Source organism: Trachurus japonicus, chromosome 10, assembly GCF_045865225.1.
Source record: "Trachurus japonicus isolate A0001 chromosome 10, Traja_1.0".
NCBI lineage: Eukaryota > Metazoa > Chordata > Actinopteri > Carangiformes > Carangidae > Trachurus > Trachurus japonicus.
Window position 1 is genome coordinate 16,450,449 of NC_140916.1, and position 24,068 is coordinate 16,474,516.

At 41.9% G+C, this 24,068-nt stretch overlaps 4 protein-coding genes and 12 non-coding genes across 17 annotated transcripts in view; 14 read left to right on the plus strand and 2 right to left on the minus strand.

Moving 5' to 3' along the window:
- On the plus strand, positions 1–2,682 carry rnaseh2c (ribonuclease H2, subunit C). The gene is made up of 5 exons (XM_085789624.1): positions 1–80; positions 733–887; positions 1,412–1,524; positions 1,716–1,835; positions 2,442–2,682. The coding sequence occupies exons 2-5, from the start codon at positions 734–736 to the stop codon at positions 2,463–2,465; spliced, it is 411 nt and encodes a 136-aa protein (XP_085645750.1). The 5' UTR covers positions 1–80; position 733; the 3' UTR covers positions 2,466–2,682.
- Positions 2,340–8,957, minus strand: zbtb3 (zinc finger and BTB domain containing 3). The gene is made up of 3 exons (XM_085789617.1): positions 8,785–8,957; positions 6,794–7,623; positions 2,340–5,995 (listed from the first exon to the last, which is right to left on the minus strand). Exons 2-3 carry the CDS (start codon positions 7,618–7,620, stop codon positions 4,933–4,935), a joined length of 1,890 nt encoding a protein of 629 aa, XP_085645743.1. The 5' UTR covers positions 7,621–7,623; positions 8,785–8,957; the 3' UTR covers positions 2,340–4,932.
- trpt1 (tRNA phosphotransferase 1) lies at positions 8,877–12,953 on the plus strand. Of its 2 annotated transcripts, XM_085789623.1 has the most exons (8): positions 8,877–8,994; positions 9,545–9,652; positions 9,907–9,988; positions 10,826–10,995; positions 11,838–12,015; positions 12,120–12,176; positions 12,284–12,394; positions 12,512–12,796. In XM_085789623.1, the coding sequence occupies exons 2-8, from the start codon at positions 9,563–9,565 to the stop codon at positions 12,532–12,534; spliced, it is 711 nt and encodes a 236-aa protein (XP_085645749.1). In that variant the 5' UTR covers positions 8,877–8,994; positions 9,545–9,562; the 3' UTR covers positions 12,535–12,796. The 2 variants fall into 2 exon arrangements, with proteins under 2 accessions (XP_085645749.1, XP_085645748.1); XM_085789622.1 differs by lacking the exon at positions 8,877–8,994 and having other exon boundaries at positions 9,388–9,652; positions 12,512–12,953.
- Positions 12,743–24,068, minus strand: part of fermt3b (FERM domain containing kindlin 3b) — a 16,980-nt gene continuing 5,654 nt past the window's right edge. Inside the window, exons 4-15 of the mRNA XM_085789616.1 lie at positions 18,145–18,261; positions 17,495–17,663; positions 17,239–17,341; positions 17,012–17,119; positions 16,540–16,674; positions 16,109–16,155; positions 15,767–15,891; positions 15,257–15,363; positions 14,903–15,124; positions 14,609–14,733; positions 13,991–14,132; positions 12,743–13,903 (exon numbers count right to left, since the gene is read on the minus strand). Of these exons, the coding sequence (XP_085645742.1) occupies positions 13,724–13,903; positions 13,991–14,132; positions 14,609–14,733; positions 14,903–15,124; positions 15,257–15,363; positions 15,767–15,891; positions 16,109–16,155; positions 16,540–16,674; positions 17,012–17,119; positions 17,239–17,341; positions 17,495–17,663; positions 18,145–18,261 (1,580 nt within the window). The 3' untranslated portion in view covers positions 12,743–13,723. The remainder of the gene's footprint in view (positions 13,904–13,990; positions 14,133–14,608; positions 14,734–14,902; positions 15,125–15,256; positions 15,364–15,766; positions 15,892–16,108; positions 16,156–16,539; positions 16,675–17,011; positions 17,120–17,238; positions 17,342–17,494; positions 17,664–18,144; positions 18,262–24,068) is intronic.
- Positions 18,404–18,475, plus strand: trnaw-cca (transfer RNA tryptophan (anticodon CCA)). Its single transcript has one exon. It is a non-coding gene; the product is annotated as a tRNA-Trp (tRNA).
- trnaw-cca (transfer RNA tryptophan (anticodon CCA)) lies at positions 18,970–19,041 on the plus strand. Its single transcript has one exon. It is a non-coding gene; the product is annotated as a tRNA-Trp (tRNA).
- Positions 19,527–19,598, plus strand: trnaw-cca (transfer RNA tryptophan (anticodon CCA)). Its single transcript has one exon. It is a non-coding gene; the product is annotated as a tRNA-Trp (tRNA).
- On the plus strand, positions 19,862–19,933 carry trnaw-cca (transfer RNA tryptophan (anticodon CCA)). Its single transcript has one exon. It is a non-coding gene; the product is annotated as a tRNA-Trp (tRNA).
- trnaw-cca (transfer RNA tryptophan (anticodon CCA)) lies at positions 20,075–20,146 on the plus strand. The gene has a single exon. It is a non-coding gene; the product is annotated as a tRNA-Trp (tRNA).
- On the plus strand, positions 20,955–21,026 carry trnaw-cca (transfer RNA tryptophan (anticodon CCA)). Its single transcript has one exon. It is a non-coding gene; the product is annotated as a tRNA-Trp (tRNA).
- trnaw-cca (transfer RNA tryptophan (anticodon CCA)) lies at positions 21,158–21,229 on the plus strand. Its single transcript has one exon. It is a non-coding gene; the product is annotated as a tRNA-Trp (tRNA).
- On the plus strand, positions 21,493–21,564 carry trnaw-cca (transfer RNA tryptophan (anticodon CCA)). Its single transcript has one exon. It is a non-coding gene; the product is annotated as a tRNA-Trp (tRNA).
- Positions 21,706–21,777, plus strand: trnaw-cca (transfer RNA tryptophan (anticodon CCA)). Its single transcript has one exon. It is a non-coding gene; the product is annotated as a tRNA-Trp (tRNA).
- On the plus strand, positions 22,065–22,136 carry trnaw-cca (transfer RNA tryptophan (anticodon CCA)). Its single transcript has one exon. It is a non-coding gene; the product is annotated as a tRNA-Trp (tRNA).
- On the plus strand, positions 22,388–22,459 carry trnaw-cca (transfer RNA tryptophan (anticodon CCA)). The gene has a single exon. It is a non-coding gene; the product is annotated as a tRNA-Trp (tRNA).
- On the plus strand, positions 22,828–22,899 carry trnaw-cca (transfer RNA tryptophan (anticodon CCA)). The gene has a single exon. It is a non-coding gene; the product is annotated as a tRNA-Trp (tRNA).

The following is a 24,068-nucleotide window of genomic DNA, read 5'->3' on the forward strand; positions in this document are numbered from 1 at the left end:
GGAGACGCTCCTCCACCTCCTCCTGCTGCTGCAAACCTTCTTTTTACAGTCTATGCTGCAAACCGAGGATCTTCAGAAAGGTAAAGTGTGTGGTTATCGGTCTTTGGTCAATAACAACTTGTTTAATAATGTTTATCGGGAAGTGAGGAATCACGCCAGAGTGACAGTTTGAAGCAGCGGAGTCGTGTTGTTTTCTTTGGCAGAGTGTGTGTGCGCACTGTTTGTTGTCATGGAAAGCTACATCTCCATGGTTTCCTTTTAGTAAGATCACTTAAGCTGACCATTGTTTCTTATATCAGTCTTTTAGTTTTTTTTTTTATATAAAGAGTCAAAACATAGAGGAATCATTGTGAAAAATTATATCATCTGTCCCACCAAGGTCCAGGGTGATATGTTCAAATGCAGCTGTGCGATCATCATCAGCTCAAACCCCCAAAATATTTTGTTAAATATGAGACTGAACAGAGAAATGCTTGAAAGGCTTGAAGTATCATTTTTCTACTGATCGATTGATTGTAGGCTAATTATTGCACACTGTTTCACTTTACTGAAGACTGACAATCTGATATGTCAAAGACAAGACAAATAAAACACATCAGAGAAAAAAAAGATGAACATCCAATACTAGGTCAAAAAGTAAACAGATCCGATGCCCAGCCAAAGGTTTTTGCCCTGCCCACATAGATATTGTTATTCATTCAGGTCTTGTGCTCTGCTGTCCTCTGGTTGCAGGATGTCCTGTAACAACAGCGTGACCCGTGTACTTGTGTCACCAGTGGACCAGACACAGCGGGAGCCAGTCCACCTGATGCCCTGTGAGATTGAACACAATGGTCCTGCCCAGGTCGCACAATACTTCACTGCTACCACAAAAGACCGAAAATTTGGTACACTCAGAGTTTTTTTGTTTGTTTGTTTGTTTTTTTTCATGTTTTTCACTGCCTCTCTACCAGGAGAGTAAAACTAATTGTTCTTTGTAGGGATTGCTGCAGTTGGGTCAAACAAATTGTGAAAAATGTGAGAAATCAGGTGCTTTTCAGGACCAAAAATATGGGGAAAACAGAGAGAAAGTTAAAAAGCAGCCAAAAAAGAGGCAGTCCAAGGCACTCTGAAGTATATTAAAAGTCCTTTATTCTACATCGGGGACAACCATCACGTTTCGATTAGCATAGTCTTCATCAGGGTAGCCTGCCCTACCTTGATGAAGACAAAGTGAGGCGAAACACGCCTCTTTTTTGGCTGCTTTTTAACTTTCTTTTCTCTGTTTTCCCTAAAACTAAATGTTACTTGACAGAAACTGTTTTTTGTTTTGTTTTGTTTTTTACAGATAAAACCTATAAATTAATTCTTATACTGGGACACAATGGTGAGTCTCTCAACAACAGTCCTTTGTGCATTTTTTCCTTTACAGAGAAGACAGTGTCGTTCAGAGGCCGTGGGCTGAAGGGGCAGGAGCTCAGCTGCCCACAGGGCTACACCGGCCTGGTGCTCAAAGAGATCAACAAGCCCGGCTCAGACCAAGAGGTAAACACACCGCTGGCATCTGACGAGTGGTCTGGGTCAGTCAAACATAGGACAAAGCACTGACTGCAGTTGTGTGGGTGATGAAAGATTTTAATTTCTGCTTCTCGCTACAGGGTGTGAATTGCCTTTTGATCTTCAGAGATGCCCTTTTTTCATGTAATCATGTTTTTGGTGCTTGTATGTGTGTCCAGGACAGGACGGTGAAGGTGTCCTCTGTGTTTGACAAACTGACGTACTGGAACCTGGAGACTTCCCCGAACTCTGACGACACTGTTGTGATGGCCATGGATTGGCCAGAGTTGGCTGAGGCGGTGAGGAATTTGTGTTTTGTTTTTTTCTTCTTCTTAGTGTAGGCTGTAATTTAAGATAAGTTCATTCAGTATGTAAAATTTAAATGACCACTGTGTCTGGATAGCTAATGTTGAATACAGCTGCTGCTATTTTTCTCCATGTTATGTTCTGCTTCTGGGGGGGTGGTCATATTTTATTCTATACACTGATCCCTTCACTTATTTGATCCTTCTTATTCTTGTGAAGAGATAGTTAGTGAATAGTCCAACAATTTGATTTACTAACACTACATTGATTCAAACCAGCACTTTCCAGTTTCCACAGAAACAGAAGCAAGTGCTGTTAAAGTTATTTCCACATCATAAACTATTTCTGACAGCTTGACTTTAACTGCACATGCAAATGCAAATGATCTGTCTGACTTGGAGATAAAATATGGTTCAATTTAAAAAGGATTTCTGTGTAGCAGTATTACCGTCCTCTTTATTGTTTTTCTGTGGTTTAACAAATTTTGACAACAACAGTTACATTGACAACACCGTTTAATCAGAATATTTGGTTTGAAATACAAGGATACAGAGGCAGACAGTTTTGTAGATGGACACTGATATTTTGTCTCTTCACAGATCCACGGGCCAGTAGAAGACTGAGGAGACACACAACTTCCTGCTAAAGACGACTGGCTGATGTCACCTCAGTGTGTCAGGGTGAAATGTACAGTTTGCTGGTTACTGTCCACAATGATAAGACTTAAGAAATGCTAACCTGTATAGTGTTACAGTTGGAGAGCAACAGGTAACAAGTTAAATGTTTATATTTTTGTATATGTTCTTTTGTAGTGAAATAAAGAAAAATAAAAGATAATGTAACTGAACAACCTGTGCATTGCGTGATTCACTGAAACATTACAACATCTACACATTGTTAAGTCTGAACAGTGTTTATTCACAAGGTAACATTTAAAGTTTGCACACTTGCTACCACCAGTCCTAAATAACCAATGACTCAACTGTTCATTATATGTATCCACTCATAAACTCTTCGGTTTGAATGGTTATACTGATAGTGATGAATTCATTAGATCCTTAAACATATAAAATGATGCAGAACAGTAAATTCCAAAGAGTCACTGAGGCACATTTAAAGTTTAAATTTAAACATTTATAGAGAAGGCAGAGTCTCTGCATCTGTCCAAGTGTGCTTGTAAATATATTCAGTTTTCTACAGGAGAAACACTACAGAACAAACAAAGCCAAACTCTTGCTGGATCCTGAAAGTTATTCACTTCTCTTCCCCCACTTCCACTGCTACTGTGCATTACCAAGGAATGAAGGCCCAGAAAAATAAATATATCCCATTTCTAACAACTTTAAGTTCCCCTGATAGGAAATGTCAAGGACAAGACAGGCACAGTGCTAAAAGAATCCAACTCTGTAATATTCGACGCTGAAATACTGCAGGATTAGAGAAGTTGTGGAGCAGTAACCTTCATGATAAGTTTGTCCGTACAATAAAATGAAGTACCTTTCATTAGCATTTAAAAACTCCAACGTCTGTTGTTCAGCTGCCACTTTGATATTCCTGGTCAAATGCTTAATTATGAGTCTTCCTTATCAAACAATATTACTCCACTGCTGAAGAAGATGAAGAAAGAAGGTAAAGTACAGTCCATATAGCACCCATGGTTTCTACTTCATCAAATATATTGTATACATCTGCTATTGATGATGTGACAATGTGAAAACCTAATAGGTTTTTTAAGTTAATGGCACAATCTGTTTCTATTTCTAGAACTTGTGTCGATATTCACTGCCACACGAACGACTCATGGTTTCACCCTGTAAATAAAACACAAGACAGTACAATGCTACTACATTTACAATCAATCATTGCTGGCACAGGCTCACACTTAAAAGGCAGTTAAATCTGTTAAAGTCCAATGAACATCTATCCCTCGTCTGTGTTGTGATATAGTAAACAGTACATGTAGATAGGTGTCACGGAAGTCATTCATTCATTTCCATACATGTCCTCTATCATCCCTTCTTCCAACAATTAAGTTTGTGATCATTTTCATACTGATAAAAATCTAAAAATAGATGACCAAGATACTAAAACAGTACAAATGTCTCTTCAGTTTTTTTTTACAAAGAGCAGCACAATAGCACAGGATTTAGCTCAGTTTTAGGCTTCTATAGAGACGACGGTCACGCAACACTGTGTGTTAGTTGGATGATTGAGGGCCCACACGGCTGGTGTTCACTCTGTGTGTGTATGAGTTATTGTATGTCTGTGCTTAAGGGGATCCAAATGTCTGCAAATTAAAAGATAACAAGGATGTCTGGAGGGAATCTGAGAATGTAAAACAATTGGACCACATTTGGATTAATTAACCCAGGTGGGAGATAAATAGTGGCAAGTAATTCTGGTGATTTGATAACATTTAAATTTTCAAAAATCTGATGAAACGAGGCATTTAAAGAGGCCATCCAAGGCTGTGGGAATTTGTTAAGGTAACTCTTCATTATTTTCATTCCCAGGCAAAACAATCCCCACCCAGGAGATTGTGTTTTCACCTCCATGTGTTTATTTGTCAGCAGGATTACACAAAAAGTACTGAACTGATTTGCACCAAACTTTGTGGGGGGATGAGGCATGGGCAACGAAGGGAACTTATTCAATTTTTCTGTGGCTCTGATCATTTTTTAATCCCTTTACTTGATAATGCAAGGCCTCAGGAAATGATGTGTGGATCTTGATGTACAAGGAAATATGACCTATTCATGTTGTTGATGTGTATGGAGTTGCACAAGCAGTAGTGGTGTAAATACAGAGCGGTGGATTAAAAACGCTCATTCCACATGATTAAACACAGAGGTGTAACTATTATTACGTCTGCTCAGGAGGTTGTGTTTTCATCTGTGGATATTTTTTTGGTCTGTTTACTTGTTTGTTAGGAGGATGTGTAGAATTGTTTGGTCTTCGCAGAGGTATGTGCTCTACCGCCAGTAGTTGAGAACATATTTGATGATTGTAGAAGTAGACACAGTATATCAGGTTAAAATTTAGGTATGTGTGTTTTTCATATAGAAATAGTGGAGTGTGCCTATGTGTGTGTTAGCTAAGAGGCGGTGGCGGCGGCTGTGGTTGCAGGGAAGCCTCCACGTCTGCCTTGCTGCGTTTGGCCGGCAGCGTGTGATCGTGAGCTTTGCGAATGTGTCGGTACAGGTCGCCCGATTGTGTGTAGCTCCGATAGCAGTAGCGGCACTCGTAGGGGCGCTCACGCGTGTGCACAATTGCGTGACGTCGTAGCGTGTATGTGCATGAGAAAGTCTTCCCACAGACGCCGCACGTGGGGACGTCCTCCACAAAGTTCCCCATAGAGTCCTGGAAGTCCTGGAAGTAGTTGGGAGCGTCCGAAGGCTGCTGGGCTGAGGACGGGGGGATGAGGGAGACGGCGAAGGAGGAGGCCTCCTGAGAGGAAGGGGCTGCGCCGGAGGAGGACGAGGAGGGGGAGAGAGCGAAAGAGTAGTCGTGGGAGGTCATCTGTTGGAGGCCCTGTGGGTGGGAATGGAGAAACTGAGGGCTGTTCAACTCCTCTTCCTGGATGTCATCTTCAAACTCATCCTCCACCTCCATCACTGGTTCTCCCTCTCTGCTTCTCTCTTTCTCCTCCTCCAGCTCCTCGTCAGATATAACAATGGCCTCCACTTTGACTTTCACGCTCTGTCTGTCACCGTTGTTCGTCCTCGCCCTGCTCACATTTCTGACGGTAGGTGAAGCTCCTGCGTCCCCTTCAGGGCCCTTACTGAGGGTCTGTCTCTGAGGAGCAGGGTGAAAGTCAGAGCTTTGGTTTTGCAGAGACACAGTGCTCTGGATTCTGATTTGGGGAGGCGCGCGTTGAATTGGCGAGTGCGTCTGATTGGTCTGTGCGTGTGAGGTGGGTGGCGATGTTTGGATTAACATGACTGTCTGTTGTTCTCTACCTAGTACACCTCTGTGGTTGGTCTCTGGGGGTTTCCTGACAGAGCTGTTGTTATGGAGCAGCCGTGGTGAGTCCTGATGCGGGCTCGGAGAGAGTCTGGATTCTGAGAGAGCAACCACTGACCGACCACCAGCCTGACTAACTGCAACCAGGGAGGAAGAGGACGAGGAAGACGGCTGCTGGTTGCTGCTGTGACTGGTGGGAGACAGAGAGAAGGAAAGAGAGGAATGGAGATAAAAACAAGCTTTAAGTGACAACGCAGTCATAATGCCCATCAGCACCTGTACATGTAGCACATGTAAAGGTGTATGAAAACTGTTAACAAGCTTAAAAGAGAAATCACTGGGAAAATATTATTTCTCAGTTTTGTTTTGTGGTGTTTTTTTTTTGTTTTTTTTACTCTCTCTTAATTGTCTGTGTACTTTTATATTTGCATGTCTGTTTACGCTAAGAAGGAAGGATGTGTGTTATTACTGATATGTAACTAAATTTTGTAGGACTGGGAGGGGTTGGGGGTGGGAGTGAATAAGTGGTTGTTGTTTTGGAAAAAAGAAAAAGTCCTTATTTGTCATTGTATGTACTTTTCCCTGTCAAATGAATAAAAACATTAATTAAAAAAAAAAGAGAGAACAAATTTCAAATTTAGTTTTAACTGAGTTTAGATTGCAGGGTTAATATTTCAACATTTAATAAAACAGTCTTGGGGGGCGGGGGGGTTGTAAATGAGTGCAGGTCCTTATTCGAAAACGGAGAATTGTCTTTGTTTTTTTATTTTTGTGTGTTTGTTTGTGGAACTTAATGCACCTTTTGTTTTTTTGTTTTTTTATGAATGTACATATTGCTTCACCTGAATGAAGTGTGAATACACATGAATTGTCATGTATTGTCTCTCTGTTTTTATTTTTTTATTTTTCTATGTTGGCATAAAATTGTTAACAAACAACAACAAAAAACATTTAATAAAACAATCGATGGATGTACACAGACACATACCTGTATGTCTCTGTTGTGCTGCAAGGGCTGCAGAGTGCTGACCCGTCCCCCTGACCTCCGGTCCCCACCCTGGTGTGACCGAGGACGGACTGGCCGGCGACGAGGCCCTGCAGCAGCTCTCGGCCTGCAGGCGGAGGAGGAGGGGCGTCCATGCCTGGCTGGGTCGTATCAGCGAGGTTAGGGCTCAGAGGAGTGTGAACTCGTGCCTCTGAGGACCCTGCACCGGTCCTCCGCTCTGACTTCACAGACTCCAACTGCCTCCTCTCTGCCACAACAGACACTGGCGAGAGTGGCACTGCCATGGCAACCGGATTCATGCGATCTCCTGCCATGGCCACCGCAGGATCAGCGCCACTGTCACCGCCACTTTCTCTTCCCATTTCTATCACCCTCCTCACACCTGCGCTCTCCTCAGAGCGAGTGCTGTCCGCCTCGGCGAGGGGCCCTCGTCTCTGCAGCCGTCTCTTGCACACTCTCACCACCTCGTTCATGTGCAGGAAGCTTGCAGCTGCCAGTATGTCCTCCACCGGCGGAGACTCTTCCAGCTGTAGCACACCTTCGTAGACAAAGTCTAGGAGCAAGCCAAAGGCAGCAGCTGTGACAATGTCGCTGTCAAGTGTGACAGAGCTGTTGGTGCCGTTTCCACCGCTGCCCCCGGGGGAATCTGAGTAAAACATGTGGAAGAAAGGCGAGCATGAGGCCAAAACAGCCCTGTGAGCCAGGAAACGGGATGAGCCCACCAAAACGGTGCAGTCGCAGAGGAAGCCTCGCTGGCGCTGGGAACGCAGAGCTGACAGTAGCTGCTGGGAATGCTGGGGGAACTCCATCACCTGAACACAGGAGAGGATAAAGACAACAGAAGGCAGAGATAGAGATGAGGTGAAAATGCTGCTGTCACTAGGGCAAATCACCACAGACAGCTCTATAGTCAGCAGCATGAAGTATCCTGAAAAAATATACTTTGGTAGTTCTCCTCTGATTCCTTCAAATAAATAATGGCTTTCACAAATATTATTTTTGTCTTTTTGGAATATCATGTTGTTTTTAAACATAACTCAAACCTCTATCATATTAAACAAGGTTAGGTATCACAAGGGGCAGTAGTGGGAGAAACATTGGTAAAACAAACAAACCACAGAAAGACTCTTTTACAAATAAATGCCCTGCATCGATTTATTTTACTTACAATTATGTAAACGTTACTATCCAAATATACTCAAACTACCAATAGTACCAAAGCAGTCTTTATATACACTAGCTAATTTCAACACAATTGACATTTTATTATTGGATTATAACCACAGATGGCTTCATATAGGCCTGCACGTCATATCGTAGTAATTTCTCATATGAAATCATATTTTACATTATTGATTTAATTGTCAGCATCAGCAACATCCAGGTATAAGTGACAACAGGAGAAGTTATAACTGTAAGATCAGATGTGGACACCGATAACTGGATGATCATTATAATGATATTGAATTAATATTGATTGATAATATTGTTATTTTGTTTCCTATTATTGTTATTTATATATTTTGATTGTTTATCTCTCTGTGTAATTTCCCTATGATAATTTTTCTTTTCTTTTACTATTATTTATATATTTCTGTTCATTTGTATGTTCTGTTTTCTTGTTTGTATGACACATATCTCATTGTTAATGGTTGAGGCATCTAATAAGCTCTTTGAGTTTTCTACTCCCCAGCACTGAAAATGATCAAATTGTTGCTTTTAACTGTGCAAAATAAATCTAAATCTAAAATAAATAAAACAAATGTCTTGACGACAGTATATAAAGTTACAATATAGTCACTACAGTTACAGAAATAAAACAAAGAAACGCTATTTTACTTTGGGGGTCCTAACCCTTTTCAAAATAAACAGTTTATCCCTTACAATAGCAATAACGTCAACATGTAACAACTAAAACGGGAACATTTTAGGTCACAAGACGTAAAAAATCATCAAAGAGGCAGGATACTCACTGGAAACTCGTCTGTTTGTCCCTTTAAACACTTTTTGTTTACTGCCAGGTGAGTTTCCGGACCACCGCCATCCTCTTCAACGCATCTAAATGTCCGTCTCCATGGTGATGTGCTCGAAGTCCTGTCCACTCGGTCCTCTTCACATCCTCTTTGGGTGAAGCTAATAAGTAGCTACACACACAGCAAACAAGCACAGCTGGCGGCTGAAAGGTGAGGTCGAGCAGAACAGAGCAGAAGGCTTCACATACACATACACAGAATATATCCTGCTCCAAATATCAACAAGAGAAGCAGAGGAAGCTCCAGCTCCCAACTATGCTAACAGTAGTTAGCCAAGTTAGCTCAGCCTCTGTGTGTGTGAGACTCCAGCACCGGGAGCTGCTGAGGCGCGTCTGTCAGCGGGAGTTGTAAAGTTACCTTGAAATAGAAAGAAACCGACTCTGGTCTGAGGCGCCTAATACTTTCGAGGGGGTGGTGGATGTTTGTTTCCCACCAGCAGCTGTTGGCTGCCTGAGTGTTTTCCTCCCTGACAAAATGCAGCTTCTTTTCCTCTGTGGTGGCTGGTGAGCACCGCAGCAGCAGCTCCCCTCCAGCCGCCACACTGCTGCCACCTACAAGCGGATAACACGAACAGACAGGAAGTGGAAGCAGACTGCACGTTGTTGACAGCAGTGTTTGTTGACCACAGGTGTGTGAGCCGCCTGTGTAACGATGCAGTGAGAATTAAATTCACCACTGTGTATGATTCAATATCCTACAGTTTATGGCCATGACCTGAATGGCTGAGCTGCCTGCATTCAAATCAATGGACAGTGACAGAGGAGGAAGAGGAGGCAGAGGAAGGAGAAGGGGAAACCGTGGTGGAGAGGTGAGAGACTGCAAAAACAAACCATTTTCCTCAATGATCCAAAGACTGGTTTGTGACCCATAAAGTGTCTATGGTTCAAAGAAAGAAGCTGTGAATTGTTAAGCATGGTGTAGTCTTCTTGGTCCTATTTTTAAACTCTAGCTATAGTTAGAGCTGAATTTGAGTGTGTGTGTGTGTGTGTGTGTGTGTGTGTGTGTGTGTGTGTGTGTGTGTGTGTGTGTGTGTGTGTGTGTGTGTGTGTCATCCCCTAACAGGACAGAGATGTCCGTCTGTCGAAATCCATATCTTATGCTCTTCGCCATGGAGCCAACCAGATGGGTCTTCAAATGGGCACAGGTGAACTGCACACAGTCTGGTCTAGATAACCCATGTGTGGCCCTTTACTGATACCATCAGTACTTTTACAGTGTTTCACAATTGCTAAAGCACATTTCTTGAAACTTTTCATGACTTTTTCTCAAAGCTGTTTTCACAAAACTCAGTTACTGAACCACATCCACAAAATCACCTCAAAAACTTTTTTTTAAATTTTTTTTTATCAATTTTCAATTTCAAACCAGCCAATCAAAAATAAAATCACCATTGAGTATTTGTTATATACTACATACATGGGAAATACAGTGTTCAGATCATGTAACTTGTTTATGATAAAGTAACAACTCTGGAACATTTGTAGTGTTGCTGCTTGTTATAAGCACAGCAAGCAATACAGGGTTGAATGTCTGGATTCAGCACTTGCATGGGAAAGACAGCTTTATTTGCAAAACAAATTAGGACAAATCATACAGACAAATTCAAGAACCTATAAATCAGCCTCAGCATCATGCCTTTGTACTGGGTCAGGCCAGAGGCGAATACATCACCAGCTACATTCTTCTCTCTTTAAACATCCACATACACACATCCACATACACTCCACAATTATGTCAACACCAAAATAACATGACTATGAGACATGATTTTATTGATCTTGCTATAAATAAGTATTATTTGCACCGGTCTGGAAACAACTTTCTTTCTACATCATTTATAACATAAACATCTGCATTCTGAGTCAAAAACATGTTTGCAGACTTAAGTTCCTGTGCAGCGTGCAGTGCAAAGAGGTGAGTTCAAGAGAAAAAGTCTGTTGTGGAAATGTGACCATAGAAATAACAGCCCTCATCCTCACAGATGGCTTTGTGTTTGTGGAGGAACTCCTGGCTCACCCGCAGTTCCGCTCGTACACGCTGGAGGACGTTGAGAGAGTTGTGGCCACAAATGACAAGCAGCGCTTCAAGCTCCACCCCCACCCAGAAGATGGCCGCCTGCAGATCCGGGCCAATCAGGGTCACACAGTGCAGGTGCACAGAGAAGTATATGTTAGATGAGATGTGTGTATTCCTGGAAAGAGACATGTAGACACCAACAAGTGGTATTTGGTTTCATCAGCAAACCAACATGCAAGGTTGCTTGGGTATATGTATATGTGTATTTCATTTATAACAAAGCTGCTTTATAGATAGAACAGGTTTTTCTTCTCTGTGTGTTTATCAACGTGATGAATCTATGTGAGATCCAGGCAATAGAAAAATTGCATAATTTCTGCAGTCAGATTTAAAACCAAACAGTAATAGCCCAGTCTGGCTTTTAAATGAAGAGTCAAAGTGAAAGACACCACCTTTTTTTTTTTTTTTTTAACATAGTATATAAACTGTACACATATATTTACTTCCTGTTAGGAAATCCTCCATGTGGCTCCATTGAAACCAAATTATAAAATGACATATGTCTTAAGTACTCACTTGAATAGCTAATCTTAATACGCTAAAAAGAATTGTGTAATCAGTTTTAGGAGCGTCAGGGATAGCAGCACCAACTCAGTTAAAGAGGTGGATCTTCAAGTTTAATTTGATATGGTTATGTGGTTTTCTCTGCTGGAATTGTGACAGAGGGCATTTATTATAAAGACTGGCAGTTCAGCTAAACAGTGCATAAAATGCTCACTGGCATTTGGTTACATTTTGATTGAGTCTTCGGTTATTCTCCTCGTTGTTTTCCTACTATTAGTTTACTTTCACAATAAGATCTTCACAATTAATTACGCAACAAAGCTGGAGTTTCAACAAAAGTCTGAGTATGATTCCTTGTCTAATCAATAAAGTCCAAAACGCTGTGTTAATACCGGTTCCCTCACTGTGGTCAGCTAAAGGATTTGGAGCTGAAACCGGTTCTGGCTGGTTCTCCAGACTGCCCCGCTGAGGCTGTTCACGGCTCCTACCTGGGCAAATGGAGCTCCATCCAGCAGCAGGGCCTGAGCCGCATGAAGAGGACACACATCCACCTGGCACCAGGCCTCCCGGGGGAGGATGGCGTCATCAGCGGTAAGCTGTGTGTGAGAGTGTGTGTGAGCGAGAGAAAAAGAAGCTTGTCTGCTGAACAACAAGGTAAATTGTTACTTGAGTGAGTTATTTCATTTTCCCACCAGGCATGAGGAAAGACTGTGATCTAGCAGTGTTTATCGATGTCCCCAAAGCTCTTGCTGGTAATCTTATCCACTATCGCCTGTTTCTCAACATCCTCACTTCAGTCCCCACATTTTGGCCAGAATTTCTTTGATGTGTGTTTTATTTAGTATATTTTACTGTGCAGATGGTATTGAATTCTCCTGGTCGGAAAACGGTGTGTTGCTGACTGCAGGGAACGCAGAAGGAAAACTTCCTCCCAAATACTTCAGCCGAGCCTTAAGACTGAGACCTACAAGTAAGAAAAGACTGTCACATGGATTAATTCATTAATTAATACAGATTTTGCTTTAAAACAAAGATTAAGGTCCAGTATTTACGTCTTTACTGGGGTCTGTCTTGTCCTGTGTTCCAGGGAGCATCCTGCCACTGCAGTAGCAGCAGGAGATACTGATTTATCATGGGAAAGCTAACCTGACCGTCTCAGCATCCCATGGTTGGTTGATGCTTTTCTTAGTTCCCTTGGTAACATTTTGTTGTTTGGCAGGCGATTTTGATCAGAAATAGAAGGTGGCAAACATAATTTATTCTAAATCGGACTAAAAAACTCCTCTTTTGTGTCATTATTGAAAGGATCAGGATGGCTGAAAAAAACCCTCCTTTATTTTTTCATGAGTATTCAATCAGTTTACTCTGGCAATAATGACTTTTTATTTATAAGTATAAAGGCTGTGTTTTTGTTTGTAATAATTGTGTACCCCATTCAGCAAGCAGCTGTAAAATATGTAATAATGGTTTCCAACAGACACAACGACTCCTGGCAACAACCGGCCTAGTGTTTTAATAAATAAACATTTGACATATTGTGTCTGTGGTTTGTCACAGGGCTAAGTATGGGAAAGCAGAGGATGCAGACTCTGTGGTTTTAGTTAACGGACTGCATTAACAGTTTCTTAGGAAGATATGGACACATGCTGCATGTGAAAGGAGATAATTGGTTTGGCGCTTCCTGTGTAAGACACAACAGAAGTTACCACCATATGTCAAGATGGGAGGGAGCGAAGGAAGCAGAGAATGAAGACCGTGTTTATTTATGGTAAACATTTAATATTGGAGTACATTTTTTATTGTGATTTTTTTCATTATTATCTTTAAAAACAACGTGTCTACTGTAATGTGTCATTAATTTCTAACATGTAAATATGCAGCTCTGGCTTTGAATCCTAAACAATACTGATTATAGGTTTCTATAGAAGGAAAGAGAAGTAGCTGCTGGCTTATCCAAGTGTATTACATCCCCATGAGTTTGATTTGGTCGTGCTGATGGTGAACCAGATGACCAGCAGTGTGGCCCAGCAGCAGTCCATCCTGGAGGAAAGTGGAGGTCAACGTATGGACCGCTGAAGTCTTGAATTGTCTTTTGACCCCTTGTGAACAACAGTGTGAGTGTGTCTGCAACAAAAGCTAGATAATAATGGACAGACAAGGTGGGTTTACACATGTACACATGAACAGTTAATCTTATTTTAACTCCTTTACTGTAGCAGTTGCCTGAATGCAACAATAAATCCTGTTCCACATGGTTCTCCACTGTTGAGACGCAGACGATCTGATGTCGGCATCCGTCTCAGAGAGCTTCATGGCCGCCAGTCAGCTTGTGGAAGAGTTCCTCGTTGAGCGTGTCGCTCTTCTCACGACTGCGTGTCGACATGAAAATGTAGCCTCCGATAAACTCGTGGACAATTTTGCAGTCAGCAGTCACACAGCTAAAAGCAATGTTGACATTGCCTTCGAATTCAATGGCCATCTGAAGGGAGTCAGAAACACGAATTAAGTACATTTTCAGTCATTTTCATTGTCGGCAACAGGAGCTTGAACACAGAATGAGTCTGACCTGTCGTATGTCCCAGTTAACGTTCCACTGCTTCATGTTGTTGTAGCGCCAGGTCTTCACCACATCACCAACCCCAAGGTCGATGCGGATCAGGCGGTTTGGAGCGATGCCCAGTACCTCGTCTTTTCGGCTACCCTTGAACCTGTTCATCAAAAATGTCTTTCAGGTTCATGCATTTTAAAATCTTGACAAAAGTCACTTATCAACCTTCCAATAGTTTGAAATGTAACTGAGTTGCATGCTAGCTGAAATAGATACCACTTGTTTTCCTGTGTTGTCTACCCACTCAAATTTAGTGTACTACTTCAGGAGCAGGGACTGCCGAAAACTACATCAGAAGTTCCTCTGCAGAACTGTGTCTAGCGGTGACTTAGCACAGCAATAATGAATTCACTTGAAACTTATTTTAAAAAATCAGAAATTATACCTAAAATAATTTTTGGTATGAGTAAATGTTTACTTACATAATGCTTACTGTATAAATTGACAATGTATGTGTCTTTGATAGCCTAGTTCTTAGTTCTTCCACTTGTCACAATGTAATGAAATGGGCTTAAATTGATGCTGACTAGCATTAAATCAATTCTGAAAACCTTTAAATTAAGCGTTAAACTTAACCTGACAACGACGTATGAGAGGCCAAAGTCAGGCAGGGCCTGCCAGATCTGCAGGAAGCGCATCACTGCGTCCGTCAGTGAGAGCTGAGCCACGTTCTGGTACGCGTCCAGAATACGAGGGGTCAGCTAGAAGAAAACACACAGGCATCAGATATAATCTCTGCTGGGTGAGGGTTTCAGCTGCAGAATCGTTTCCCTTGCTAACTGTGCTTATTGGTTACTGTCGTACACAATAAATAAGTTCAACAGACGAGTGATTGGTGGTTTTGTGTCTGGGTACAGATTCCTCCTCTACCTGTTTGGCTTTGTACTTCTTATGGTAGCGTGGCGATACCAGACTGTGGGTATTGATGGTTTCATCGTTGGCAGGTGCGTTGCCATGGGAACTGGAGTTGGTCTTTTGCATTGCAAGGAATGTGTGGATGCTCTGTATTTCACCCTGGTAACTGCTATCTGCGAGGCTCTTGCCCTTGGAAGCCAACCGACACGCCGCCATCCACTGAGCGTACTGCTGCTCCTGGAGGGTGAGAGACAAAACACAGAGAGAGAGAGCGAGCATGAGAGAGAGATGGGACTGTGGTCAAAGATGTGAGATAGTGGGAAAAAGACAGAGATGAGGGGAGACAGGTGTGTGTGTGTGTGTCCTCACGTTTTCACAGCGCAGATAGACCTCGTTCATTCCCTCAGGTGCTGGTATCAGGAGTTTGATAAGGAACTTCTGCGCGGCCATGTTAACGTCTGGAGCCACTTCACATCCTGTGCACGAGATGAATATCAAAGCAACATTTAAATGTGAAAGTTACCGGTTAGACAAATACAGGGAGAACAGACATGGTTGATATAAACACTGAGTCAGACTTCCATGACATCTTGAGGACATGGGCCACGCCTGAATGAATCCCATTGACTCACACTTCCACTGAACCCTCTGTGGGTGTTGTCATCTGAATTAGTGTCGTTATTCCTCTTTCCATGTCCAAGCCCACAAATTTGGTTTAGGACTATTTAAGCAGTGATGTTACACGGGTCTGAATAAACAGACTTTGCTTTATTGGCCTCTAATTCATATATTTATAGTTCTATTGATAATTGAGTACATTATTCCTGACATGGCATGAACATATTATACTGATGGAAAGTAGAGTTATATATCCATTACCTTTGAGGTTTATCTGTTGAATGGGCTCTCCGATGCTCTCCTCTTTGCTCTTGAAATAGGAGATCGAGGTATCCTGGAACTTAAACCAGTACTGCTTGTATCCCTTCAGTGTCAATCTCTTTGGCCTGAAATATACAGTCAGTCACACACATAGTTTCACCAAAACACCTCAATCATTTTCATCATGACATTTCCTCCTCATATATGATAAAAATTTTATATTTTAAAAAATTACAAATGCAGTTTATGTTCGTGTTCTTTAGAAAACTGGTGCTTTCTGAAATTTCCACATAAAAGCATATGAAAGCATTTCATTTTGAGTGACTGGAAAATGAATCTCACCTGAATATCTTCAGATAATCATTGAGCTCTGGCGCAGTCATGTTTTCCTGGATTGAGGATGACATTTTTTTTATATTGATGAATTTATTCAATATTTTTGCTTCAAAGAGACACCAATAAAAAGAAAATCTTGTTCTTGTTGTAATTCTTTTCATATAAAATCTGTATTTGAATTTGTACCTCAAACAAAATTGAGTTGAGGTTTTTAATTCTCGTTCTATTTCTCAATGTAAGAAATAAATAAATGATTACAGCCAAAGTTATTACTAATCTCAGGCCCTCTGACAGCAAGATTCGATGGTATCAATAACCAGCTGTCATGTCTTTTTCACCATTTGTGTTGACTTGGAGCTTGCAGCCATGATTCAGTCGAACAACCAAGACCAGTGAAACTCAGGAGATGACCTGTAAGTAGAGTTAAAATGTCTGACCAGCATCTCGGATGCAGAGCTGCTCTCTCCCTCCATCTTGACTTCCAGGCACTGCAGGGCTGACTCCAGGTCATCCATGGCTGCACTGGAGCTCATCAGCTGTGGCTCTGACTGAGAAACCTTGCTGATGTGGTACTGCATGAATTTGAAAATAAGAGAGGAAAATGACAAACTATTAGCCATGTACATGATTTTAAAGGAGAAAATGATTGAAAACTGTTTCACCTAAATTTTGTGAACAGGGACAATTCTTTGTAACTGTAAATTAGGACAGGATTTTAAATGTGAAGACGGACATACAGTTGGATTCTGACTCACTGGTGTCTCTGGAGATGCTTTGGACTGTATTTGTGTATAAATAATGAGCTGTTTGTGATGTGATATCTGGCATTTTATGTCCACTCCCTATAAAGCAATTTGTCGCCATTCCTGTTGGTACACTCATTTCCCCTTCAGCGTTTGTGCTTCCTACCTGCAGAGCTCCAAACAGCATCATCTCCTCCTCTGTGCAGTCAATGTCTTCCAGCAGGATGGCCCAGCGAGCCTGCTCATACAGCTGGGTCAGACGCACAACATCATACTGCAGGGCAAGAGAGGATGGGGAATGGGAAGGTAGAGGTCAAGGAAAAGAAGGTCTGCCACATATAAAAACATTCACATGCTCTTATCTTTTACACACAGAGACATACACACACACACCTTGGGTTCTATGTCATAGAAGGCCGAGTATTTGAAGCGAAACCAGAGTTTATCATTTTCATTGATCCCCTGCTGCATGAGACAACGGGATGAGTCCAACCACCTGAGAAAAAATGACAAAAAGTACATGTCTATGTGTGTATATTCCCCATTTCTCGTTATTTTCTCATTGCTGTGTTTTTTTTTTGTTTGTTTTTTTACAACCATTCATGCTGTATTTGGTTTTACCATATGTATATGTGTATAGGCATCATACCTGCCATTGATGTGGGCCTTGTCCACCACACTGGCTGGGCGGTACTGCTTGGCTATGGCTTCTGGGGCGGGGGGAGGCTGAGTAATTGACAGCATCTTGTAGATGGCCTCCATCTGAGGTGAGTCAGCAAAGTGAGCTGGCATGCCATTATACAGAGACGGCCGGGACACTGCAAAGGAAGAAGGAGTGGGAGGGTGACTTTAAAATTTTCCGGGGAGTTAATGTCACAGACTTCAGAATATATGTTTGGCCACTGTAATAAATGGTTTAATTTTTGCTTTCACAAGACTCTCTGGGTGTAAAGCCTTTTGAGGACTACTGATTGATAAATATGCCAAAACTTTTTCTCAGAGGCAGAACTGATGCTAGAAAACCAAGATTTCTCAGTGATTGTTGGTTCGTATGTCAATGCTAAAAAAAAAAACTGCAAGGACACTGTAACTTTTTCTCTATTGATGTTACAGTATCAAAGGGACAAATTCTTACAAAGATGAAGTTTAAAATAAATGTTTGCTCTTATCAATTTTATCATCTGCTACAGTGAAAATTTTGAGTCTTTAAATATTTTTGTTATAAACACACCACTTATATTGTTGTTTAATATGTGTGAATGTTGGGCCTGGAGGGTGAATGGAGTGTGATGAGTGTACCCGAGGAGAGGGGCACCTCGGTCAGGTCGTAGATCTCCTCTGTTGAGTCTTTATCTTTTTTCTTCTTTTTCTCTTCCATGGGCCGAAGGAGGGAGAGCTCCTCAGGGCGGCGGATGTCTGTAGAGGTAATAGAGGGGCAATGGATGTTATTTAAAGTGTATAGCCTACTTATTTAGATCACTTTTTATGCAGAGTAAACAATGCAACACAAACTGTTGTCTGTCTTGTTCATCAGCTCATTGGATGAGCATCAGAATGGGACTCTGTGGCGCAACGGTAGCGCGTCTGACTCCAGATCAGAAGGTTGCGTGTTCAAATCACGTCAGGGTCAATACTTTACTGTCTGAAAGATGCCTTAAGTGTAAAAAATGGCCTGCCATCCTTACCCGATGGACACCTTCAAAGCACCATATCTGTAACACCCTCTCAGTGCCTGGTTCATTTGCTGATCAGTTGACCTGTAACACATGTAGACTATATGGCGCAACGGTAGCGCGTCTGACTCCAGATCAGAAGGTTATGTGGTCAAATCACGTCAAGGTCAATACTTTACTGTCTGAAAGATACCTTAAGTGTAAAAAATTGACTGCCATCCTTACCAGACACTTTCAAAAGCTTCTGGTTTAGAGGATTGTTGGAAATCCAGGAACCCAGATCTATTCTCTGCTGGAAAAGTAGCCCTACTGATGCTCAACTGGAAGATAGCGTTTATATACATCAAGATCAATACTGTTTGATCACTTTGCGTCCAGTGTTTGATATTGGACGTCCAACTTATTCCAGTGCCTGGTTCATTAGCTGATCAGTGGACCTATAAAGAATGTGGACTCTGTGGCGCAACGGTAGCGCGTCTGACTCCAGATCAGAAGGTTGCGTGTTCAAATCACGTCAGGGTCAGTACTTTAAGTTTAAAAGAAATGGACTGCCATCCATACCAGATAGACACTTTCAAACTCTTCTGGTTTAGAGGATTATTGGAAATCCAGAAACTCTTGGTGCCTGGTTCATCAGCTGATCAGCTGAAGTGAAAAGTATGTGGACTCTGTGGCGCAACAATAGCGCGTCTGACTCCAGATCAGAAGGTTATGTGTTCAAATCACGTCAAGGTCAATACTTTACTGTCTGAAAGATACCTGAGGTGTAAAAAATGGACTGCCATACCAGATAGACTCTTTCAAACTCTTCTGGTTAAGAAGATAATTGGAAATCCAGAAACTCAGATCTATTCTCTGGTGGAAATGTAGCCCTACTGACGCTCGACTGGAAGGTCGCTTGTATATCACATCAAAACCGTTTGGATTTGTACCATATCTGATTTATACTCTATCTGTAACGCCCCCTCAGTGGTTCATTACCTGATCAGCTGAACAGACAATCATGTAGACTCTGTGGCGCAACAGTAGTGCATCTGACTCCAGATCAGAAGGTTGCGTGTTCAAATCACGTCAGGGTCAGTACTTCCCGTTTAAAAGAAATTGACTGCCAACCAGATAGACACCTTCAAAGTCTTCTGGTTTAGAGGATTGTTGGAAATCCAGGAACCCAGATCTATTCTCTGCTGGAAAAGTAGCCCTACTGATGCTCAACTGGAAGATAGCGTTTATATACATCAAGATCAATACTGTTTGATCACTTTGCGTCCAGTGTTTGATATTGGATGTCCAACTTATTCCAGTGCCTAGTTCATTAGCTGATCAGTTGAAGTATAAATCATGTAGACTCTGTGGCGCAACGGTAGCGCGTCTGACTCCAGATCAGAAGGTTGCGTGTTCAAATCACGTCAGGGTCAGTACTTTAAGTTTAAAAGAAATGGACTGCCATCCATACCAGATAGACACTTTCAAACTCTTCTGGTTTAGAGGATTATTGGAAATCCAGAAACTCTTGGTGCCTGGTTCATCAGCTGATCAGCTGAAGTGTAAAGCATGTGGACTCTGTGGCGCAACGGTAGCGCGTCTGACTCCAGATCAGAAGGTTGCGTGTTCAAATCACGTCAGGGTCAATACTTTACTGTCTGAAAGATACCTTAGGTGTAAAAAATGGACTGCCATCCTGGATTATCGGGAATCCAGAAACTCAGATCTATTCTGTGGTGAAAAAGTAGCCCTACTGACACTCAACTGGAAATAGCATTTATTTACCACATCAAGATCAAGACTGTTTGATCACTTTGCGTCCAGTGTTTGATATTGGACGTCCAACTTATTCCAGTGCCTGGTTCATTAGCTGATCAGTGGACCTATAAATCATGTAGACTCTGTGGCGCAACGGTAGCGCGTCTGACTTCAGATCAGAAGGTTGTGTGTTCAAATCACGTCAGGGTCAGTACTTTAAGTTTAAAAGAAATGGACTGCCATCCATACCAGATAGACACTTTCAAACTCTTCTGGTTTAGAGCATTATTGGAAATCCAGAAACTCTTGGTGCCTGGTTCATCAGCTGATCAGCTGAAGTGAAAAGTATGTGGACTCTGTGGCCCAACGGTAGCACGTCTGACTCCAGATCAGAAGGTTATGTGTTCAAATCACGTCAAGGTCAATACTTTACTGTCTGAAAGATACCTGAGGTGTAAAAAATGGACTGCCATACCAGATAGACTCTTTCAAACTCTTCTGGTTAAGAAGATAATTGGAAATCCAGAAACTCAGATCTATTCTCTGGTGGAAATGTAGCCCTACTGACGCTCGACTGGAAGGTCGCTTGTATATCACATCAAAACCGTTTGGATTTGTACCATATCTGATTTATACTCTATCTGTAACGCCCCCTCAGTGGTTCATTACCTGATCAGCTGAACAGACAATCATGTAGACTCTGTGGCGCAACAGTAGTGCATCTGACTCCAGATCAGAAGGTTGCGTGTTCAAATCACGTCAGGGTCACTGCTTTCAAATTGACTGCCATCCTTACCAGATAGACACTTTCAAACTCTTCTGGTTTAGAGGATTATTGGAAATCCAGAAACTCTCAGTGCCTGGTTCATCAGCTGATCAGCTGACACGTATAGCATGTAGACTCTGTGGCGCAACGGTAGCGCGTCTGACTCCAGATCAGAAGGTTGCGTGTTCAAATCACGTCAGGGTCAGTACTTCCCGTTTAAAAGAAATTGACTGCCAACCAGATAGACACCTTCAAAGTCTTCTGGTTTAGAGGATTGTTGGAAATCCAGGAACCCAGATCTATTCTCTGCTGGAAAAGTAGCCCTACTGATGCTCAACTGGAAGATAGCGTTTATATACATCAAGATCAATACTGTTTGATCACTTTGCGTCCAGTGTTTGATATTGGACGTCCAACTTATTCCAGTGCCTGGTTCATTAGCTGATCAGTTGACCTCTTTCTCATGTGGACTCTGTGGCGCAACGGTAGCGCGTCTGACTCCAGATCAGAAGGTTGCGTGTTCAAATCACGTCAGGGTCAGTACTTTAAGTTTAAAAGAAATGGACTGCCATCCATACCAGATAGACACTTTCAAACTCTTCTGGTTTAGAGGATTATTGGAAATCCAGAAACTCTTGGTGCCTGGTTCATCAGCTGATCAGCTGAAGTGTAAAGCATGTGGACTCTGTGGCGCAACAATAGCGCGTCTGACTCCAGATCAGAAGGTTGCGTGTTCAAATCACGTCAGGGTCAATACTTTACTGTCAGAAAGATACCTGAGGTGTAAAAAATGGACTGCCATCCTTACCAGACACTTTCAAAAGCTTCTGATTTAGAGGATTATTGGGAATCCAGAAACTCAGATCTATTCTGTGGTGAAAAAGTAGCCCTACAGACACTCAACTGGAAATAGCATTTATATACCACATCAAGATCAAGACTGTTTGATCACTTTGCGTCCAGTGTTTGATATATATTAGATGTCCAACTTATTTCAGTGCCTGGTTCATTAGCTGATCAGTGGCCCTATAAAGCACGTAGACTCTGTGGCGCAACGGTAGTGCGTCTGACTCCAGATCAGAAGGTTGCGTGTTCAAATCACGTCAGGGTCAATACTTTACTGTCTGAAAGATACCTTAGGTGTAAAAAATGGCCTGCCATCCTGGATTATCGGGAATCCAGAAACTCAGATCTATTCTGTGGTGAAAAAGTAGCCCTACTGACACTCAACTGGAAATAGCATTTATTTACCACATCAAGATCAAGACTGTTTGATCACTTTGCGTCCAGTGTTTGATATTGGACGTCCAACTTATTCCAGTGCCTGGTTCATTAGCTGATCAGTGGACCCATAAAGCATGTGGACTCTGTGGCGCAACGGTAGCGCGTCTGACTCCAGATCAGAAGGTTGCGTGTTCAAATCACGTCAGGGTCACACCTTTAAGTTTAAAAGAAATGGACTGCCATCCATACCAGATAGACACTTTCAAACTCTTCTGGTTTAGAGGATTATTGGAAATCCAGAAACTCTCGGTGCCTGGTTCATCAATTGATCAGCTGAAGTGCAAAGCATGTGGACTCTGTGGCCCAACGGTAGCACGTCTGACTCCAGATCAGAAGATTGTGTGTTCAAATCACGTCAGGGTCAGTTTCTTACTGTCTGAAAGATGCCTTAAGTGTAAAAAATGGACTGCCATCCTTACCCGATGGACACCTTCAAAGTACCATATCTGATTTGTAATCTATCTGTAAGCCTCTCAGTGCCTGGTTCATCAGCTGATCAGCTGAAGTGTAAAGCATGTGGACTCTGTGGCGCAACGATAGCGCGTCTGACTCCAGATCAGAAGGTTGCATGTTCAAATCACGTCAGGGTCAGTACTTTAAGTTCAAAAGAAATGGACTGCCATCCATACCAGATTAGACGCCTTCAAAAAAGTCTTCTGGATTAGAGGATTATTGGAAATCCAGAAACTCAGTTCTATGGTGAAAAAGAACCCCTACTGACGCTCAACTGGAAGATAGCGTTTATATACCACATCAAGATCAAGACAGTTTGATCACTTTGCGTCCAGTGTTTGATATATATTGGACGTCCAATTTATTTCAGTACCTGGTTCATTGGCTGATCAGTGGCCCTATCAATTATGTAGACTCCAAATCAGAAGGTTGCGTGTTCAAATCTCCTCAGGGTAACTTCTTCCACTGCCCAAAATTATAGGGAAGCATCTGGTTTTTTGTAATTGATTGTTATCCATACCAGATGATCGCCATCAATATCTGCATTTGGGTTAGTGGATTGTTGCAAAGACAAACATTAATTTCACTCCTTGGTCATGTCATGTCAGAATAAACTATTCAGTAATTCAAGTTAAGGTGGAGGACGATTGCATATGTGATCAATAAACACCAAACTATAATGTATTATTTAATTGTAACTGTTAGAAGTTACATTTAAGAATGCACTAATCTCACCATCCTGCTTTTATTTGCTGTTCTCAGTATTAAGTACTTTGCATTTATCAGAGATACATATCACCGGAGGGAGCAGTCTCACTTCCGTAAGATTGCCACTGGTAATGAACTTTCTGTTAGACTGACAACCCTCAAATACACAATATATAAATTCACTGTGAATAATAGCCTAATGGTATTACTCAAGTGTGAAAGGAATCAACAGCTCTGTTTGATTTTAAATAGCAAGTATTGTTGAGAGCTTCTGTTTTAACCCATAAGGACCCACGGTGACACGGGTGTCACACAGCCTTCAAGTGTCCTGGAAAGCCCCTTACACATATTGATGTTGAACTTTTAACTCGTGAAGTCCCTAAGTGACATCTACTCAACATCCTGGTGCAGTCACATGACTCTCTGTGAATCTCTCTATCCATGACAACATTTCCAAGATGGTGGCCAGCAGAGTTGGCACATTTCACAGAGGCGGCTACTTTTAAAAAGCTTGCTTTCTGTCAATAAAATAAGCCACCACCCATTTCACAATGCAAATCCTTTTATAACATGTCCCTTGTTGTATTAAACCTGTTCTG

Coding starts and splice junctions, on each gene's coding strand:
- rnaseh2c (XM_085789624.1), top strand. CDS start 734: ATGTCCTGTAACAACAGCGTGACCCGTGTACTTGTGTCACCAGTGGAC. Junction 888..1,411: donor CACAAAAGACCGAAAATTTG/GTACACTCAGAG, acceptor TTTCCTTTACAG/AGAAGACAGTGTCGTTCAGA. Junction 1,836..2,441: donor GGCCAGAGTTGGCTGAGGCG/GTGAGGAATTTG, acceptor GTCTCTTCACAG/ATCCACGGGCCAGTAGAAGA.
- zbtb3 (XM_085789617.1), bottom strand. CDS start 7,620: ATGGAGTTCCCCCAGCATTCCCAGCAGCTACTGTCAGCTCTGCGTTCC. Junction 5,996..6,793: donor AGCACAACAGAGACATACAG/GTATGTGTCTGT, acceptor GTCTCCCACCAG/TCACAGCAGCAACCAGCAGC.
- trpt1 (XM_085789623.1), top strand. CDS start 9,563: ATGGCTGAGCTGCCTGCATTCAAATCAATGGACAGTGACAGAGGAGGA. Junction 9,653..9,906: donor GGGGAAACCGTGGTGGAGAG/GTGAGAGACTGC, acceptor ATCCCCTAACAG/GACAGAGATGTCCGTCTGTC. Junction 10,996..11,837: donor ATCAGGGTCACACAGTGCAG/GTGCACAGAGAA, acceptor CACTGTGGTCAG/CTAAAGGATTTGGAGCTGAA.